Genomic DNA, 13,589 nt, shown 5'->3' with positions numbered 1-13,589 from the left:
CTTTGCTGCCAGCCACCCAATCTCATCTTCATCTCTCATGTCCATCTCTCTAAGACAACGATCGCTACTTGGCATCCGTACTATCCACTGACACTATCGCTTGTTCTCTTTTGCGTCGCTACAAATGGTAGGTCATCTTCTCCAAAGTCAGTAACACAGTATTCAGTGTCTCGGCGGCAGATTGGCCAAGGTAAAAGCTGTAGTCTCCAGCATCGAGAACCCATTCTCTCGCTGAGTCGTCAAATGAAGCAAAATCCTTTGCCGAGATTGCCAATTTGACCGTGGCGTTTCTTCCGGGCTCCAGCTGAACCTTTTCAAACGCCACGAGCACCTTGGCCGGCGTGTCTGCTGACCTCTTCGTTCGCCCGGCATACACCTGGATTGCAGCGCCGCCGGCGACGGCACCCGTGTTGGAAACCTCCACTGAGGCTTCAAACTCGTTTCCAGCAGAATTGATCCTTATCACTTGGAAGCCTGTGTACTCGAAGGTTGTGTACGAAAGACCGTATCCAAAGGGGAAGTTCAGTACCTCCTTTGCCACACGGTCGTAGTGCCTGTATCCAACAAATACGCCCTCGGCATACTCGACCCTGAGCACTCCATCATCACCTCTCTTTCCAGGGAAGTTCCCATGTGCGGGAGCATCCTCAACGCGAGCAGGGAAACTGACAGGCAGTTTACCCTCAGGGTTTACGGCACCGGTGAGCACATCAGCAATGGCATTGCCGCACTCCTGGCCGGGGAACCACGACTGCGCCAGAGCAGACACCTTGCCAAGCCAGGGCATCGCGACCGCCACGCCGGTAGAGTTGACTACGATCGTCTTGCCGCCGCTAGCCTTCGCGACGACATCAATAAGCCCATCCTGGTCGTAGGGCAGGTGGAACGATTCCTGATCGCGGCCTTCCGTCTCCCACTGCGGATCATGTCCGGTGAATACGATAGCAAGGTCCGCTTCGGCAGCCACCCGCGCAGCTTCGCCCTGAAGGTCCGCGTCTCGGTCTGATTCCAGCCCGAAGCCCATTCGCACACCTGTGCGGCCTTCCAGGATCTCAAGACCGATCTTGGTAGGCGGTTTGCTGTGGATGCGGAGGCGGTAGGTTTTGCCTGCTGTAAAAGCATGTTTTGTTTGCGGCTCGTTGGCGGCTTGGAATAAAGCGCCCATAGGATCTGCGCAATTTCCTTTTTGCTCGAAGACGACCTCGTCATCTACAAACACCTGAGTCGGGCCTATGCCTGAGCAGGCGATGTAGTGCGAACCCGTCTCGGAAGGCGTGAAGTCGCCAACGATGTCGAGTGTCTTCCACATTGACTCCTGGGAGCCTAACGGGGAGTAAGCCGAGTTTGGATAGCTATTGAGGACCGAAACAGGCTGGGCATCCTCCTTGCCAAAGTCGTAGAACACCCGGCTGAAGCCAGGTTTCCCGTCCAGACCGACGATGGTGCCGACCCTTCCGTCGTGGGTGATGGGCGGGAGAAGACGCTCCTTGTGAGCACCTTTTGCGTAGGTGAACTCCACGTCGGAGCCCAGGGCCTCATGGAGGGCGTCCCAGGGCGGGAGTCTGTAGTGTGCGTTCACGCTTGCGCTGCCGCCGCCGTGGGCGAGGCCGTCTTTGGCGTAGCCGATGAGGGCAATCTTCTTGCCTTTCACCTTTTCCTTCGTGAGTGGGAGGATATTGTTGTCGTTCTTGAGGAGAACGATGCCTCGCGCGCCCGCATCCCGAATCAAGGCACGGTGTTCGGGGCGATCGATTGCCTTTTCCACGGTGATGGTCGGGTCTTTGAAGCCGTTGAGCTGTTCCGTCCACTCGAGTATCGTACGTACGCGCTCGTCGATATCGGCCTCGGTGACCTCGCCGTTCTTCACGGCCTCGAGCACGGCCGCGGGCTTGCGTATTCTCGGAGGCCCAGGCATCTCAATATCCATGCCAGCTTTGATTCCTTCCGCCACGGAGTTGGTTCCGCCCCAATCGCTCATGACCAGACCCTTCCATCCCCACTCCCCTCTTAGGACCTCCTTCAGCAACCACTCATTCGAATCGCAGTGCTTTCCGTTGATGAGGTTGTAAGCAGACATGATGGCCCAAGGCTTTGCCTCCTTGATCGCAATCTCAAACGGCTTGAGGTAGATCTCTCTCAACGCCCGCTCACTAATTGTCTCGTCCACCGTTGTCCTCGCAGTCTCTTGCTCATTGGCGACGAAATGCTTAATCGTCGCGCTGACGCCCAGACTTTGGCACCCCTGGATCATCTCCGAGGCGAGCTTGCCCGCAAGGAAGGGGTCCTCGCTGTAGCTCTCGAAGTTGCGCCCTCCAAGCGGGTGGCGGTGGATGCATACTGTGGGCGCGAGGAGACAGCGGGCTCCCTTTGCTTTGGATTCCTGGGCGAGAGCCGCGCCGACGGAGCGGGCTATGCGTCGATCAAAGGTCGCCGCTATGCTACAGGCAGCCGGGAAACATGCTGCTTTTGTGCTGCCGTCTATCGCAGCGCCGCGGGTGCCGTTGGGGCCATCTGTTGTCTGTGATAATATGGTCAGTTCTGAGCCTTTGGAATATGGAGCTGTTGGGGGTATGAATACCTTGATTGCAGGCACCCCTTTATCGGGGACATCGCCAGTTTCGACGAAGTTGCGGCCTGCGAGAAGGCGGATCTAAGAGTGAGGGGTCAGTGATATGACGGTACAGAGGTTACAAGGAACGTTACCTTTTCTTCAAGAGTTAATGTCTTGAGAATAGCCTCAATATCTGTCTTGTCTGCCATTTTGAGTGATATTCTCGCCTTCAACCAATAATTCTCGTCTCGGCTTTCTCATTGATATCAACTCATCACGGCCTGAGGGTTCATTTATTGCCCCGCGATAATGCCCCGCGGATGAGTTGAAGTGGGGTCCCAACGGAGGTCGGAACTCGGAACGGCAAAGGCTTACTGATGGGGTCTCCAGAATCCCTCCGCATTTTATGAGCTGCCGTGTGAGGGGATGGCGGATAGCAACGAGCAATGACAACTTGCAGACTAAGAATCAGCTACACAAGTTTTCGCCAATAGAAGCGTTTCTTAATGCTCAATCAGGACGAGTTGATTCACCCGCGATCGGCTGAAATGGATCAAGTTCGGAAGACGGCTGGGAAACTGAACCGGAACATGTCTAAGGTAAGGTGCGGTGACCTCCGCGGCTTCGGCCGTCTTCTAGATACCACATGTAATGTTGACACGAGACCGAGACACCGTCGAGATGTCCTGGTCCCGAAGTCAAAAGAGTTGAAATGGGCATGGATCTGGGCTGGCTTTGCGTGTACTGACCGAAGGACTCTTGAACTGCACTGGCAGATCGGGAGAGTCATGCTGACTCATTCAGTTGAGTTCAATCCCCATTTATTGACCCCGCGCCGACCTAAGTCCTCAAGTGTGTTCAGTCACTCAAGTTGCTGTGGCTGCGCGGAATTTGTTGGAATGAGCCACCAAAGCTTCATCCTGCTAGCGGCTCCCAAGCTGACGTGAGAAAGAGAAGGTCGTTTACAGCAACGCAGAATCAGATCAATTGACAAGTCTGCGCGTCAAGTCCGGCCACCTGTGGCAAGCTTGCGGGTTCCTGATAATCAAAAGATCCTACGGGTAGATCCCTTGCTATCGGGCTGCGGCAGGTCCCCAGATGCAGCGTTTCGCTGGCAGGTCACGCCCAGAGAGCCCGTTATGCGGTGCCACATGTTCTCAGGCCCATGTCAGGAACAGATCCACACGGTTGAGGCGGTCAGCGGGAAGTCTAACCAGTGAACCGGGACAGACGGCCTGTTGCGACACCGCCTAAGAAGAGCCCCTGAACCTAGCGACGAAGGTTTGGGAGTGTCCCTTTTTGTGCTCATGTTGATTGAGATAAATGGATGAAAACAACCTCGAAATCAGCAACTAAGACAATGCTGATGAAGTATGCGGAGTTTGAAGATCTGGGTGGGTGTCTAGCGGCGGACATGTCGCTCGGAAAGTTCAGACGGCTGAGCCGCTCGGGGCTGAAGTTGGCCCGCCTCACATTGCTCAGCTGCAAAAGTCACCGAGGGGCGAGTTGAAGCTCTTTTGTTCTGTTCGCTTACCTCTTCGAGGTGCTCTCCAGCTTGAAGCAACTTGAGTCCGACAAGATGGTATCACTTGACTATAACCAAGAACTAGTATGCTGCTTGATGCAGTGCCTGACGCAGGGGAACCTGAAAGAGACCATCGAGATGAATAAAAGTACTCAAAACAAAGCCTAATGTCCACTCGGTCTTTGTCTCGTGCCTGAGCCGCCGCCCGCGTCCTCCGCTCCGCCAGTTCCAGATTTCCCCCAACTGCAATTGGTGCACGTCATCAACTGCGACAGGACGTTCCACCAGAATAGAATTCGCCCTTTTTTTGCCCACGCTAAGATCCCCCTCTTGGACACTCTGCCCGTGTGTTCCTCCCTCTCGCGACGCGGCGACGCGGGTCAGGCGGAAGCCTGCGTTCGGTTGACTAATCCTCCCATACCTAGTAGGCGTTGAACAGCCTTGACACAGTTCATAAACCGTTCCTTTTGCCTTCTTGTGCTTCAGGTCCTCCTCTTGTGAGACTCATGAAAACTGTTGAATGCTCTCAACGTAAACCAACATAACCCGGCAAGCAAGATGGCTTCGACAGACGCCAATCTCGCTTCCATATTACGAGAGTCTCTCAAAGACCCCAACGTACGAGGTTTCCATCGGGATGAGGAGGATACGTCCTTGCACACCCTCCCCAACGATGAGGAGTCCGTGACGGCAGCCGAGTCTGACGACGACAACGTCAACACGGCAGAGCCGAGCACGTCGTCCAACGGCTACACCTACGGCACCTCTCAGCCGCCTTCAACGACAACTGCAAAAGCCACGGATTCCCTCCGGGCACTAGCAAACGGACGCCGGCCGACCATTTTGCCAGAGCAGCCAGCACAAGCTGACGATGCCTCACCTCCGCCGCCGCCAACCCGCGCTCTGGCCCCGGACCTCCTCCGTGGACTGCTGATGATGTTCATGGCAATGGACCACAATGTAGTCGGCCTCAACGCCTGGCCACATTCCACCGGTGCAAACCACCAAGAATCCGACTCCGCCGTCGTCGAGCGCTGGAACGGTCACTTTGGCTACGCCGTCCGCATGCTCTCGCACCTCTGCGCCCCCGGCTTCACTTTCCTCCTCGGCATGGGCGTCGCGTATTTCGGCCGCTCCCGCCTCAAGATGGGGTGGTCCTCCGCCCGGATGGCAAAGCACTTTGCAACGCGCGCCGTCATTTTGACGGCCGTCTCGACGGTCATGGGGTTCGTGCTGACGCAGGGCCAGCTGTGGTTTCTTAACATGGTCCTCGTGGCGCTGGCGGTGGATTACCTCCTCGTCGGCCTCTTGTGGCTCGCTATTAACGAGACGGAGCCGTTGTTGGCTAACCTGCTCGATCGTTTCTTTGTAGGTACCGGTTGTGGAGGTGGTCGTCGTCGTCGTCGCGGCGACGGAAGTGAGAGGACGCCTCTCCTCGTTCATACAGGCTATGATGATCCGCCCAAGTCGAAGGCTTCCGCTCGCGCCCAACAGATTTCATGGCACATCCACAACGCCGTGCTGCTTGTTCTCGGCTTCGTCACGATTTGCTGGAACCACTGGGTGTCGCCGACCCATGGAGCCTGCGCCGCCGCCTCGTCTTCTCCTGTCACCGGCACGGTAGCCAACGACTTTTGGCGCTTCTGGTTCTTTGAAGTCAACCGCCCGCACGTCATGTCCGGCTTCCCACCTCTGGCGTGGCTCTCGTTTGCCATCCTGGGCCTCCTCTACGCGCGCATCATCCTTGTTCGTCCCTTGTCGCCCACGAAGCTGGCATGCGGCAACGTCGCCGCGGGCCTCGTCTTCAGCGTTCTCTTCGTCCTCACACGCGTACTCCGCATTGGGAATCTGTCTGAAGGATGTCTGCGGACCCCGGATCAGGCGGCGAGCCCAGATGCGAACCCGTACCTCGTTTCCGTGGCGTCCTTCTTTTACGTCGTGAAGTACCCGCCAGACTTTGCCTTCTTCGCATACACTCTCGCGGCGACGTTCTTCCTGCTCGCCATCTTTGGTTCGGTGCCTCCGCGGGTTGCGACAGAGTGGCTCGGCGTTCTTCTCGTGTTCGGCACGTCGGCACTCTTTTTCTACCTCACGCATCTCGTCATCCTCTTTAGCTTGTGCATGCTGCTCGTTGGGCTCTTCGGGCGCGAGAACGGCCTGCCTCCACCAATGGACGGTCGGCCTGCGGTCGGGGTCAGTAACATTTGGGTTTGGTGGGCGAATTGGCTGGTTGTTATGGCGATTATGTATCCGCTGTGTAGATGGTACAGCGCTTTCAAGAAGACGAGAAGTGCGGATTCGGTGTGGAGGTTCTTTTAGAGTTGACGGTCCGCCATGTCGTGATGGGTAGCTCCGATGGCGACATTTTATGGTCATCTAATCAGATGACTCTCACTCATTTTCTTAACAAATAACACCACATCTTTTCATGACTGGGCTCCTGGCGAACACATGTGACTAGAAAACATCGAGTACAGCCGACTTAATGGGTGGGCAATTGACAAAAGAAACGCTATGAATTGAGACTATTCAATCTGAGGGGTATGGACGAGGAGGGCATCGGCCCCCTCCTCAAGGCCTTCACAGTTTCAACACAACTACTAGACCATCCAATCATGGCCACATCAATTAAAACACCTCACTTCCATCTCGGCTGAGCACCCGGTTGAGGGTATGGCTGAACTCTCACCGACCTCCTTCTCGTAGCCCTCTGAGGCCGTGTCGCCGCCGGTGTTTCCGCTGCCGCTACCGTAGGCGCTGCCGGGGTCTTCCCAGTCCGAGCCCGTGTCCGCGCAGCCGGCCGGCCAGCGGCGGCACCATCTGAGCTAGGAGCAGTGGTAGTCCCCGTCTTCCCCATCACGACCGCAGATGTTGTCTTCGGCTCCCTCTTCACCCTCTTCGTCGCCGTTGTCGTAGCTGTTGTCGGCCGCGTCGGTTCCGAGCGAGTCTGGCTTTCCACCCTTCGAGCAGTCCGTAGGTTGCGTCCTTTTATCGGACTTGACGGCACAGTCTGGGGCGCTTGCGTCGCAGGTGCAGTCGCCGTCGTCGCAGCTCTGCCAGTCTTTGCCCTTGTCCTCAGCGCCGGCGCTCTCTTGGATACGCCGGTTTTGTGAGCGGAGAGAGTAGGAGCAGACGTCGGTGCCGGCGCCAACACCAATGGCTCAGAAGATCCCTCCGTGGTCTCCGCGGAATCAGTCGGCTCCGATTCAAGGTACTCCGTCTCCATGGTAGGGTCCTCCTCTGGCGGAAGCTGGTCTGTCAGCCTCCGTGCGGCAGTCCACGCCTGGACCCTTTTCCGGCGAGCCGTCTCCTCGTCTTCCTCCTCGTCAACTACGTCGACATCGACATCAACGTCGACGTTGACGCTCTCACCAGCTAACCTCTCCGCGACCCTTAGCTTAGTCCACGAAGACTTCATAATCTGCCGCTGCGCTTCAGACTGCCGTAACCACTTGCAAAAGCGCTCATTCGACCTCTTCCACCTCCGGTCTTCCTTCTCCCTCGCTTCTTCCTCCGCATCGTCATCCTCTTCCATAGGCACAGTCACCGGCAAAGGCGGCGCCTCTTCGACGTGAAAACTCGGCGACTGCTTCCTCAACTGCTCCCGATCCTCCAACGCAGTCACAGCCCTTCCGGCCTCAAAGTACCGCCCGGCAGCCGAGATGGCCATCTCCTCCGCTGCCTCGACGTTCGACCGCGCGAGTAGGCACACGTCGCCATGGGTGCCGAGATCACGCCGCACGCGCTCCCTTCGGTCCTCGGCGGCCGCCAGCGCGGCGCGCAGTACGTCAATGGCCTCGTTGGCGTCCTCGAGCTCCTGCATTTGCCGCTTCATGAGCGAGAGCGACGTCTCGCAGATGTCGCGGGCCCGGGCCAGGGCCGCGTCGGCCTGGAGCTTGTCGCGCTCGGCGTCATCCCGCTCCGTGATGGCGCATCGGGCGTCCGCAAAGTCAATGTGCTTGCCACTGTGGCCGCAATTCCGGCAGACGTCCGGGTCCATCTAGCTGGACTGTCACTGCTCCAGTAGAGCAGAAATGTACACTCTTTTCCGAGGTCACGGACACGTTCGCGCTTGACTCAACCCCATGTCAGCTCACTCAGCCTTACTCATCGAGATCGCAAATGAAGGCATTTGTTAAGTAATGTGCCCCATGGGCAGATTCCCGCTGCGATCAAGCACGGGGTTTGTCTCACCTTTTGGTGGTTCGAAGATCTTGTTTCCCGCCGGTGGGGATATCAAAAGGAGGCTGTAGATGATGTAGGTAGGGGTCCAAAGGTGGACATTCGGACAGGAAAGGGTCCTAAGGTGAACGGGAATGAAGGAAAAGAAACCACCTCTCTCTCACAGCTTAATGGGAAGCACCTGGGCGGCGGGGGGTCACGATCCTCTTCATCATTGCAGAGGACCCCATTTTGCTCCAGGTCCAGGGGGATGGATGTGGATCTTTTGGAAGAGTTAGCGATATTGAGTCGACTCCATTTGTGCCCAGGTGAACGGCCCAAGGTTCGTATGAGGATACGTATGGACTCTCGTATGCAGACACGTAATGCGTCATTGGGTGTTGGATAAAGAGTCAAGAGTCAGTTGTGCCGTCAGATGCAGGTCTGGCAGCTCCCTAAACCTTGGTTTATGCTGAAGATCGTTCACAAACATGTCACGCGATGGCATCATGGTTGTGCTCAGTGCTGAGAAACTCTCGAGCAAACTCTCAAACCCCAGGAAACTACGGAGTACTCGTTTCCAACAGCCTGGTGCTGGTACCCATGCCTGCCGGCAGGAAGAGCAAGAAAACCCTGGCTGCAGCAGCTTCCTGCAAGTTTCCACACCATTGCATGGCTTTGATACCGATTCGCTCATCCTTTCTCTGATCTCATCAATGAGAAATCCAAGTTTCGGGGGAGTGGTTCGTTTCCAGCCGTTGCTCAGCCAAAGAAAAGGAGAATGGGGGCATGGAGCCATGGACGGATATGTTCTTCATAAAAAAAAGCAAAAAGACATGGGTTGAAGAAAAAACTGACTTTGAACGTTGGGTTTTCTCTTTGCAGTTCTCCACCGAAATTGCTACCAAATAGGGGAAAGCGGCTCAGGTGGCACACGGATACGGCGGGATTTTCATGACTCTCACTTTCGGTTACATTGTGACCCCTGACAAGGAGCTCCAGTTTCTGAATGGGACCGCCCCTCTGAGGGTCTTGTGAGCGTCAGGGGTTGGAGAAGGAGGAGATGAGCCGATCTCCAAGTTCCCAACCGTTTCTGTTAATCCAATATCCCGGAGTCAGCTTGGTCTTTGTTTCATAAAGTTGTTCATAGCTATAATACAAGTGTCACAAGTGTACAAACTTTCCATTCTAGAACCCTTCCACGCAGGCATCCCGGGGTTTCGGGGGTCTCACGGTCTCAACCCGCGTCTCACTCTAGTACGGCCTGACCCGCCGCTTCTGCCGAGTAGCACCCGTAGTTCGTCGGGCCCGGCCCGTTGCCGCAGTAGCACCAGTACTTTCGGACTTCTCGATGTTTCTGAATGCGCGGCCCAGCGCCTCTTCTATCGAATCATCAGACGCCGGATGAGAGCTGTCCTTGCGCTTCATGCTGTGTCGTGTCGCCCTTTCATTGGTATGCCCCCACAGCAGTCTGCGGGGACTCGACATCGTCTCGGGTGATGAAGACATGGGCGGTGAAGATGGTGGCGTTGGACGCCTGACAAATTCCTGCTCTTCATCATCCTCTATCTTGATCGAGTGAACAGGTGTGGAAGAGGCCACTTGAGTGGGAGTCTGAGCCCAACTGTCTTCTTCGTCCTGTACTGTGACACGACGTGTACAACCTGGAGGAATGCCGACGGATGGTGAATTTATACAATCGCGGAGAAAGTCGAGTTTAGGGTCGCGGATTTTTTTCCCCCGACGATATTTCCAGTCATCTAGAAAGTACTGGTATCGCTGCTCTTCATCCTCTTCGAGCTCTTCGGGATCGGCAAACTCTTCCTGCTGCCACCACCTAGCCCGTTCTGATGCTTGTGCTGCAGCGCTTCCTGGCGCTTCCAGTCTCGTGTCTCGGCTGGTCGGTCGGGTCGCCAGGTACGTCTCAATCGCCAGTTCCTCGCGAACCTCCGCCACGTTCAACAAGTCGCACATTGCCATCCTCTGTCTATACAGTGACACCAGCATCTTTTTTCGGTTGATGCGCGTGAGCACAACGCTGTCGCGAGTTTCCTCCGCCTTGCGCAACGCCCTTCGCAGAGGGCCGAGGACGGCTTGCGAAATTACCATCTCCTCCGCCATCTTGATAGCATCTTCCATCTCACGCACGGCAGCATCTGCTAGTTGGCACTCCCCGTCGAACTCATCGATCACGTATTCTGCATTTTTGATAATACGCTCCAGTCGTTCCCAAGCACGATCGGTCATAACTCGCGCGGCGACGGAGGATTCAAGTTCCATCATTGCGCAATTTCTATGCTTGATGGTGGTGTGATTGCCGCTTCTTCCGCAGCCTCTGCATGGCGTCGGATCCCATTCTGCAAAGCCACCGATGTATTCTGACTTCCACAGGGGTTGCATCTGGCAGGCGTGAGCACACTGTTGGTTTTCCACGGGAGCGGATCCTCTCACCTTGAGTGGCCTTCTCACCGTAGCCCTTACTTTCTTGATAGTTGTGTAGTATTAACGAATGGAGTAACCCGAGTCCGAGTGAGTCTTATTTGCTCTCCTGAGTATACACTCACTTTAAACACCTCGCTGAGGATTCGTTACGAAAGTGTGTTGGACAAGAAAAAGCAGTGTAAGTGGAAGCGTGTGGATGCGGGGGTTTAAAGGCCTAGTGCTCGGAGACGCGGACGCGTCAAGCAACGACGCGTTGAACTGCGTTATTGCACGGATCCCCTTACCAGAGTTTCACAGGGGCACACTTGATCGCTGGCACCAGCTTAAACTCAGACATTCAAAGCCACATTCCTGTAGTAGGTAGGCAGGGCTTAAGAGCAGAGAGTGTAAGACAATTCGCAGGTTCTACGTGTTATCATAGGTAAGATGACGCGTGTATCCTACAGTACTGTCTTTCCATCGGGGGACTCAACTCCACCATGATGCCCGGAAGTTTGGTGGGGTGATCGCCCAGAGGGCCGGGCACCGTTAACTAGGGCGCACCGTATCAGCGGGAATTGCCTTCCTTCATACATCTCCGTCTCAACGCTCTCGTCTGTTGTCGAGGGTTAGCGTCCATCAAATGGCGGAAAAGCGCCAGTGGTAGCGGACTCTGGCGCATCAAGGAACAGCCTTGCATTCGGCGAGGCAATATCACAGGTAGCTTGATAAAAATGATCCAACTGTCAGGCTAGTATTAGATGTGTATGTGCCATCATCCAAGGGGAGGAAGCTCAGCTACTCCGGAGCAAATGTCAACCTCGAGAGTAGTACGGTCGGTACCGATGGCGTTGACCACAACTCATTTGTCTCCGTGGTCTCCTCGCCGATGACAATGTCTGGCCATTGTCGCTGACACCAACTCTCCGATCAAATTCAGGTTGCGCATCGAGGGTGGCCAAAACCCAGTTCGCGACGGCATGATACTTTGTCGTCCCTTCTCTCATCATGCAAGTCCATTCACCCTCACTCGGCCGAATGTCGTCGCTTGCGAGGTAGGTCGGCGGAGTGATACTGCAAACCTCCCGCTGAGGTCCTATATTTTCCTTGTTTTCTTCAGAACGGTCGTGATCCTCTAGGCTGTGGTCCGTGATGCGTCTAGGGTCAAGGGCATACATCCTCCTCGTGGCTTCATGCAACCGATTAACCAAATGACTAGACTTGTTGATCGTGTCTCGGTGGCCGTCGAAGTTTTTTGTAAAGTCGGCCCAGCGGGTATTATGTTCTTCACGCGTTTTCCTACGGCGATTCCGCGCTTCCTCAAGTGCGGCTTCAAGAGACTTAATGTAGACGTCCTCGCGGGCCAGCGTCTCGTGCAGACGATCCTCGTCCTGCTTGAAAGCTTCCACCCGATCGTTGATATTTTCTCTCTCAGCTATTGCCACTTCGCAGTCCGCAGCGATGGTAAGCACCTCTTTGCGATTGGCGCATCGTTGATCTCTGACGGAGAAACACAGTTTGGGGTAGACGCTGCCACAACCGCCGCAGGGTACTCGACTCCAGTGGGCCTTAATGCTCTCTATTAGACCACTCATTGCGGATTCATTTGGAAATTGCCTTGCAAGATGTTGTTGAATAAATTGAAGAATATCGATGTATTTAATTCAAGGTACAGCAACGTAGTTCGCAGCGCGTACAACAGGCCAGGTGACTTGTCAATGTGAAAGGTTCAGCGTATTGGGGCTTAAGTAGGAGGGGTGAGATAATCGCGTCCACGCCACACAGCAAGACGCGATCAAGCTACCAACGCGTTGCGGGGCACTGAGAGCGCGGGGCACATCATCCTTCCCAGGGGCCATTTTCGTCAGTGCTCGGGTTACATACACTCTGCTCAACTCCTTTACAGATATTTACAGCCATAAGGTACAGCATGACTGTAGCTTGACTAAAGTCTGACTGATGGCCTGGCATCTTCTCTATCGGCTTCGTGATTGATGGTGCAACAGATGGAGTACATACATATGGGCGTTTGGGGCTACTCTCACTACGCCAAGTCCTCCCTTCCAACTTACATGTGATATTGCGGCAATAATGTCCTGTAAATGGTATCAAGAGATGGTTTCGCGGTCAATGCGTACCTGATTTATGTTGAATCATTTTCACTTCATTACGGTGACCTTACCATGAGCTCAACAATCATTCCGCATGCGACTTTAGAGTCTATTGAAACTGGCAAGCACCGCTGTGCAGGGGTCTCTGCGTGCGCCCATCAACGTCTCCTAGGCTACTTACGAGGTCGCCAAAGCGACAATACGGTTCATCTCTGAGGCATCCGACCCTCCAGTGAGAGGCTAGTGGTGGATTGCCCGCAGCATCCTTGTAAGGCGTTGATTGGATTAGAAGGATACATGTAAGTATTCATGCAGTAGGAAAGAGTCGTCACACGTTTTGAAAGTTCATGTAGTTATGGCAGAGGATCTACTTTCTGTGTATGTATGTAATAACGAAGAGCTATTTGAAGCGGGGGCAACTCGCCGGTTGTCGTACAAAAACGGAACCGTAATTGCCGGCCAGCAATTACGCCTTATTACCACACCGGTTCACTGGGGGTGCCTACCTAGTACATAAGGTACCTATGAACGTGATGAGGTTCGACCATAAAGGTTGGTGCCAGAAACACGGGAGCCGCCAACCGACCTAAATCCATCTACAATCAAAGTCACTAAGCAGCTCATTGTTTGATGTTACGCTCCTTCAACAAGGTCCTACCGGTAGTAGACCTTATCGTGACATTCCACCTTGAAAAGACTGAAGCCCCCAGGATTAGCATAATGCACCCCATGTTTACCATCCGTTTCTCTGCAACCTCTTGTCTCTTTCGCTCTTTCCTCGCCCCAACTACCACTCGGGTCGTACGTCCAGCTCCATATC

General features: G+C 54.9%; 5 protein-coding genes across 5 annotated transcripts; 1 reads left to right on the top strand and 4 right to left on the bottom strand.

Annotated features, from left to right (window-relative positions):
- Positions 1-118: 118 nt before the first annotated feature.
- On the bottom strand, positions 119-2,760 carry CABS01_10110 (uncharacterized protein; the record flags this gene model as incomplete). The annotated part of the gene is made up of 3 exons (XM_060543466.1): positions 119-2,518; positions 2,579-2,650; positions 2,704-2,760. 3 exons carry the CDS (start codon positions 2,758-2,760, stop codon positions 119-121), a joined length of 2,529 nt encoding a protein of 842 aa, XP_060399647.1.
- Positions 2,761-4,634: 1,874 nt separating this feature from the next.
- Positions 4,635-6,395, top strand: CABS01_10109 (uncharacterized protein; the record flags this gene model as incomplete). The annotated part of the gene is made up of 1 exon (XM_060543465.1): positions 4,635-6,395. One exon carries the CDS (start codon positions 4,635-4,637, stop codon positions 6,393-6,395), a length of 1,761 nt encoding a protein of 586 aa, XP_060399646.1.
- Positions 6,396-6,714: 319 nt separating this feature from the next.
- Positions 6,715-8,076, bottom strand: CABS01_10108 (UbiD family decarboxylase; the record flags this gene model as incomplete). The annotated part of the gene is made up of 1 exon (XM_060543464.1): positions 6,715-8,076. One exon carries the CDS (start codon positions 8,074-8,076, stop codon positions 6,715-6,717), a length of 1,362 nt encoding a protein of 453 aa, XP_060399645.1.
- A 1,415-nt stretch (positions 8,077-9,491) lies between these two features.
- On the bottom strand, positions 9,492-10,520 carry CABS01_10107 (uncharacterized protein; the record flags this gene model as incomplete). The annotated part of the gene is made up of 1 exon (XM_060543463.1): positions 9,492-10,520. One exon carries the CDS (start codon positions 10,518-10,520, stop codon positions 9,492-9,494), a length of 1,029 nt encoding a protein of 342 aa, XP_060399644.1.
- A 953-nt stretch (positions 10,521-11,473) lies between these two features.
- On the bottom strand, positions 11,474-12,253 carry CABS01_10106 (uncharacterized protein; the record flags this gene model as incomplete). Its single annotated transcript, XM_060543462.1, has 1 exon — positions 11,474-12,253. The coding sequence occupies one exon, from the start codon at positions 12,251-12,253 to the stop codon at positions 11,474-11,476; it is 780 nt and encodes a 259-aa protein (XP_060399643.1).
- Between the last annotated feature and the right edge of the window lie 1,336 nt (positions 12,254-13,589).

The sequence above is a fragment of the Colletotrichum abscissum genome (assembly GCF_030869225.1).
Source record: "Colletotrichum abscissum strain IMI 504890 chromosome Unknown Scaffold_25.1, whole genome shotgun sequence".
Lineage (NCBI taxonomy): Eukaryota > Fungi > Ascomycota > Sordariomycetes > Glomerellales > Glomerellaceae > Colletotrichum > Colletotrichum abscissum.
Note: the sequence above shows the minus strand (reverse complement) of the source record. Positions and strands in the feature narration are given on the sequence as shown.